Source organism: Lupinus angustifolius, chromosome LG01, assembly GCF_001865875.1.
Source record: "Lupinus angustifolius cultivar Tanjil chromosome LG01, LupAngTanjil_v1.0, whole genome shotgun sequence".
Classification (NCBI taxonomy): domain Eukaryota; kingdom Viridiplantae; phylum Streptophyta; class Magnoliopsida; order Fabales; family Fabaceae; genus Lupinus; species Lupinus angustifolius.
Genome location: NC_032009.1, coordinates 26,723,683 through 26,730,212, shown reverse-complemented (window position 1 = coordinate 26,730,212; position 6,530 = coordinate 26,723,683). Strand labels below are relative to the sequence as shown.

At 29.6% G+C, this 6,530-nt stretch overlaps 1 protein-coding gene across 1 annotated transcript in view; it reads right to left on the bottom strand.

Annotated features, from left to right (window-relative positions):
• The window catches only part of LOC109342902 (probable mannitol dehydrogenase 1), a 9,728-nt gene extending 4,768 nt beyond the window's left edge, over positions 1–4,960 (bottom strand). Inside the window, exons 1-4 of the mRNA XM_019580956.1 lie at positions 4,837–4,960; positions 4,605–4,718; positions 1,803–2,316; positions 779–932 (exon numbers count right to left, since the gene is read on the bottom strand). Of these exons, the coding sequence (XP_019436501.1) occupies positions 779–932; positions 1,803–2,316; positions 4,605–4,718; positions 4,837–4,934 (880 nt within the window). The 5' untranslated portion in view covers positions 4,935–4,960. The remainder of the gene's footprint in view (positions 1–778; positions 933–1,802; positions 2,317–4,604; positions 4,719–4,836) is intronic.

Here is a 6,530-nt window from a genome sequence, read left to right as displayed (position 1 = left end):
GTGATTGCTCTCTCTAGCTGTGAAGCAGAGTATATATCAGGATGTTATGCTGCCTGTCAAGCAATTTGGCTTGAAGAATTGATGAGAGAAATGAAGATCAAGCTAAGGAATCCTCTGCAGTTAAGAATTGACAATGTATATGCTATTAGCTTGGCAAAAAATCTAGTAAGCCATGGTAGGAGCAAACATATAGAGATCAGATTCCGCTTTCTAAGAGAACTTGTAAACAAAGAAAGACTCAAGTTGGTGTATTGTAAGACAGAATTACAGCTTGCTGATGCATTCACTATGCCTTTGAAGGTTGGAAGATTCGAAGGTTTGAAGAAAAAAATGGGCATGTCATGCTGCAATCTCTTGGCTTAAGGGAGAGTGTTGGAAATAAGTTGTAATCCAAGTTATGATTGAGTAGTTAATAGATTGAGTTGTATTGATTAAAAGTTAGTTTGTGTTTAACTAACACTTTCCAGTTTTGGTATGATTTTGAAATTCTGTTTTGTTAGTTGGTTTGATTGCCTACTATAAATGGCATACACTCTTCTTGTTGAGCAATAAGATGTATATTCATTGACATTGTTTTCTCTCTTACTCTCTTCTCTTCACAACCTTCTATTCTTTCTTTAATTTCTAACAGATGCAAGTAACAGTGTATAAATCTCGTACACTTTCCTTACTTTTTTCTCTTAATCAATAATGAGAGACAAGTTGTTCTAATCAAGTTCTTTTCACTTTATCTTGCTAGGAACATATAGAACCAAATTGTGATATATTGATGGCTTACCCATAACTAATGGAAACGTTGTGAGCTCGAGCGGCTTGTTAAGCAACCCAACCGTGATCAGCTTCCCATTCGGCTTGAGTAGAGAAAGCAATGAATTCAGAGAATGATCAGAAGGAATTGTGTCTATGATATAATCCATTGTCCTTATAGCTGCCTGCATATAATTTGGACAAAAATACGAAGGCATTATTATAAGTAATTCAGTGACCATTCATTCAATTCTTGTAATATTGATTGTCATGGAGAAGCAGAACATGCTTGGTTTGTATTATTCATCAGTGCTCACCTCGGAGTTCGGCTAATCACATTTATTCAGATGAGGGAGGAAGTGAGAATTTCTAGTGTTGAGAAACATTTCAATGCTAATGTCAATTGCAGCTGCAATTTCAATCTAATCTTTTTTATCAACATAGCCATATTATTTTTTCTAGCTTTCTAAAGGGATCATGATGATTTCCAACAACTTTCTATTACACTACTTTTATATATCTTGAATTTGTTGATAACTTTTAATTTGTCAGACTCTTAGTAACCAAACTTTTATAGCAAAACTTTCACACTAGAAAGGGTTGAATGCATGGATCAATAACACTGTTGTGTTATGTCAAAAATCAAGTCTTCAGAAATAAGATTTTGATTTAACTCCTTTTAATGATTTTACCTATAGTCTTACTTGCTTTATTTCTACCTCTGACTATAAAAGAATAAATTATCACAAACAAAGCATATATTATCTGCTACAACATAGAAGCCCACAAGTAGTAATAAATAAGGAGTGGGGATCTCTTACTCTAGGAGTAAGTGGGAAAAAATCATTTTACATCTTAGTCATCAATTCTATGAAAATCTAATAGTTCATGTGATTTGAATTATTCAGTAAATCTGAACATTCAGATTTTCATATAATGGATGACTAAAATATGAAGTAAGTTTTCCTTCCATAAATAAGAACATTTCCCTTGCTAATCAATTTGTCAAAACCAAAGCCAAAATGAAACAAATAATTTAAAAACTTATAACTCACTTTCAATGTTGCAGTATCTGTGGATAGAATGAAAGAATCAGCCCCAAGTCTCTCAATAGCATCAGATTCCTTGTTTGGAGAGTTACTAATAACAGTAACTTTCAGCCCAAATGCTTTAGCAAACTTGACTGCAACATGGCCTAACCCACCAAGCCCAGCCACACCCATAAGTTTTCCTGGTTCAGTCATCCCATAATAAATCATTGGGCTATACACAGTGATTCCAGCACACAGTAATGGAGCACCAGCATCAAGGGGCAAGTTATCAGGAAATTGAAGAACAAAGCGCTCATGAACAACCACAAAATCAGAAAAGCCACCTTGGGTTCTTGTTCCATCATAATAAGGAGAGTTATAGGTAAAAACAAGTTTAGAACAGTAACACTCCAAATCTTGTTGGCAAATATCACATTCCTTACAAGACTCTACAATAACACCAACTCCAACTCTATCACCCACTTTGAATTTTTTTACATTTTCTCCAGTTTTTGTTACAATGCCAACAATCTCATGCCTGCAAAACACAATAGCAAAAGTTAATGCAGGAGAGACTCAAAAATATCATCTTAATAAGTAGCAAGTATACTATGTTTAGTGTTGATTATTGAGCAAATAGATGCAAACCTGAAATTATTGTTTATTACTCAAGGATAAGAGACTTCAACATCTAAGTATATTCTGTTCAATTAAATTACTCAAACATCCATCTAGTAGAAAAAGGTTGATAGGTTTAGTTGTAAATTAAATCATGCATGGGAAAATGAGTCAAAGGATTGTTAAGGTATTTGACTCATTCCTAAAGGATATCTTTTGGTTCATGACAATTGAAAGAAGTTAGACTTTACTATGAGATTCCATCTGAAAATCAATTAGCTTATAAAGGAGTAGCTCAACAAATATTTAAACTATTCGAACACCCATTACATCAAAGGTAAAAGCTTGAAGCATTTTAGCTTGGTTTTGGTTTATGTGCTATTGCATAAAATGGACCTCCTACTTCGTGATAGATCATATGTTACTTAGAAGTATCTAAGACATTTTAGCTTGAAAGAAGTGTTTTGTTTGGATTAAACAAAAAAATTGTTTTAGGAGATCAAAGTTTTTTGGTTTTGATTTGATAATTTTAAATTTTAAGAATAAAATATTTTATCATATTATAAAATAATTTATCTTTTCAAATTCATTCATTGTTTGATATGTATCTTTTTTTTGTAAATGAAATCTTTTAGAGAGAAGGAAAATAAGACACATGTCAAACAACGGGTGAATCTAGGATATGAGTTATCTCTTGGTGAATAAATATTTTATTTTCTTAAAATTTTCATCAAAATAAAATACAGACTTTCTAATTTCATCACAATTAGGCATTTGCACATACCAATCAGATTCTCCGAGGTATTAGAGAAAGAGAAGTGTATAAAAAAAAAAACAAAATCAAAACCAGTAACTTGCTTCTCCATTTTGATACTGTTTGAGAAAAAATCCACTAAATAACGATGGAGATGGGCAGGTATAAGGTTGGGATAATATTCCATATGTCATTGCTTTATTCATCAAAAAATATTTAATTATAAAATATCTAATTTAAATATATATTTTTAATCAATCACAATTAATGAGACAGAAAGAAATACATTATATGAATAACACATGTGTTCTCCTAACTCCTAAGATTGAAGGTACCTATCATCCTAGCCAAATATAATAATTAATAGTTTATATTGTTATAAAAGTTAATAAATAATCAAGTTAAATTTCTATTTTGCATAAATTATTGAGTTTTTTTATCCAAAATTAATGGATGAATTTCAACTTATTATTCAATTTATTTTAATGAATTGGATAGATAAATATTCAATTCATTTATTTTTAATTAGAACTAAAAAAGAAAAAATTTATTTTTATAAAAACCACTATTTCAATATAAAATTTCTAAAAAACAATTTTTAAACAAAAATCATTTTTTTTCTAATTTTATTCAAAAGGAATCACTTTTTCTAAAAACACTTTTAAAAATATTTTAAATTTTTGTTTAAGAGACACTTTAAAAAAAATCATTTTTTGCATCATTTTACAAAAAATGCAACGCTTAAAGTGTATGTATACATTTTTTAACGGATGTTTACATATGCTATATTTTTTTAAAATGATACCACATGTATATGTCCTACCACTGATCTCATGATCATCTAAGTAAAAAATGAGAGTTTATATAATTAGGGAAATTGAAAAACACTAAACAACATTTGTGAATGGTTGTTTCTTTAAATGGATTGGATATCCACTCAAATTGATATATCCATGATATTCATTAGATATAATAAATAAATTTCAATACATTAACTATTTAAACTATTCATTAATCATATCTATTTAAATTCGTCAACTTTAATGAATGAATTTAGATAGAATTAATTTTTCTAGATTTGGATGAATTTTGAATAATTTTGTCATCATCTCAAAATATAACCACCATGAGAAGATAGAAAGAAAGAGTAAAAGTAAAGTTGAAAGAGGTATGAAATATAATAGAATTAAAAGTTGTTTGATTGAAGAGAAAGAACATATAAATAAAAAAGAAAAAAGTGAGTTATTTTATTTATAGTGTAAGACTTTTAGACTCTTAACCAATAATAAAAGTACTATATTGGATTATATGTTCACTGACACTGAACTCAAAAAAATAGTATGAGGTTATAATATGTACTTGTATCTTATCATAATAAGATTTTTCAACAAATTGTTAGATTTAGATTTACACTTTAATATGGTCTTAAGGTGGGAAAATAAAATGAAGGATACCCGGGAACAACAGGGTAAGTTGTGAAACCCCAGTCATTTTTAACAGAATGCACATCCGAATGGCAAACTCCACAAAAAAGGATTTTAATAGCAACATCATTAGGGCCATTTTCCCTGCAAAAATCACAGTGTGTATTTAGCACGTGAAAAATAACAGAAATAAGGAATGAAAAAATAGGTTAATTAAAATTTAGAAGGGTGAATCGTGTTCATATGAAGAAGGAGAGAAAACCTTCTAGAGAAATGGAAAGGAGAAAGGATGCCAGAAGAATCTTTTGCAGCCCAACCAAAACACTTGTGTGGGAGTTCATTTTCACTTGATTTCGCCATTTCTATCAATCTCTCTACTCTTCTCCTATTATGCCTTGTACAGGCCAATATATAAGAAAATAAAATAGCCACCTAAAACACGAATCACATTCTTCTAGAAGTTATTAATTTTGTACTTAGTTTTCAGGATAAAAAATTTATATTATTATATTTTAAGGAATAAAAGTATCACATTATATTGCTATTTTTTTTTTTACTTTTATATATTTCTCTCTCCATTAATGAAAAAATTATAACCCCTAAAACGGAAGCTCCAATAAATAGTTGTCATACATCGACATTCTCCATTAATAGAGAGATAAATATTTGATTTTACTTATATTTTTTATTAGATGTAATTCATGTTATAATTTTTGTATTCATTATAATATTCAACTTAAAGTAAGATGTATTAATTATAGTTATCTAGGATTATATGGTTTTACTTTAGAAATAAAAAATATTAAGGACAAAATAGGAAAATAGAATCATGGTGGTAATTATTTCAAGTTTTGGCTTTATATATAATATATAGTATAGATCAAAAGAATAAAAATGATTTACTTTATTTTATATTATTTGGTGGAATTTGATTAGCTTGGAACATGAAATCCGTAATTTTTAATGAAATGTCAAAGTGTCTTTTTTATTTTCTCTACTTTTGATTTTAAATACTATTATCATGCATAAGTCTATTTGAGTATAAAAATAATATTAAGTGAAAAATTATAATAAAAATACTTAATAAATTTTGTAATCTAAATTTACAATCTTTATTTTTAATTAATAATAAAACAAAAATAATAATATTTTTTATATTTTAGGATATCGCTGTCCTTTGAAGTATAACATCATTTTTCTCTTCTCATTTTATATTCAACCAAACAAAAGAACAATATTGTAAAAACCCTATTTGTACAACCGGTTCAACTAATAAATCGGTCCCAATATTAGTATAGTATAATAATTATACTGATCATGTAATCATACCGGCCAATATTGGTATCGGTTTTCAATTGAACAGTACTGATCATACCTATCATTAACAATTTGGGTCATGCCCATGGAGCCCGTCCGCCGCCTGCATGTTTTGGGACAAGCATGAAGAATGTGCTCATTCGCCCTAAAATGCCCGCCCAACATGCCATTTTCGCCCACGGGCATTTCAAACGGACAGGTAGGACGACCAACAAGCATCAATGAATACTATAATTAGAAATTTGACGGGCAAGTATGACAAGAGTAATTCATGTTCTTACCACTTGAGTACAACGTAGCAATTTTCTAGAATATAATATCTTGTCAATTAACTGCATGTCCGATTTATGCAAAACAATGTGTTATGTTTTGTATTTTGAATCCTATTGTCACAGTGTACATCCATGTAATCTCAAATATTATAACATGAATCTTGCAATGTTTTAGCAGTGAAATAAAAAATCCATGTACTATACCATTTTTAGTTTTTTTAATTTAGGGCGGGTCGCAAGCTTGCCCTACCTATGTTTAGGGCAAACAACGCATGATATTTCATGCCCTATTTAAAAACGAGCATGCTTATGCACATGCCCACCCTAATTTTGATGGGCATGGGCAGGGCGAGTCTAATTGCCAATA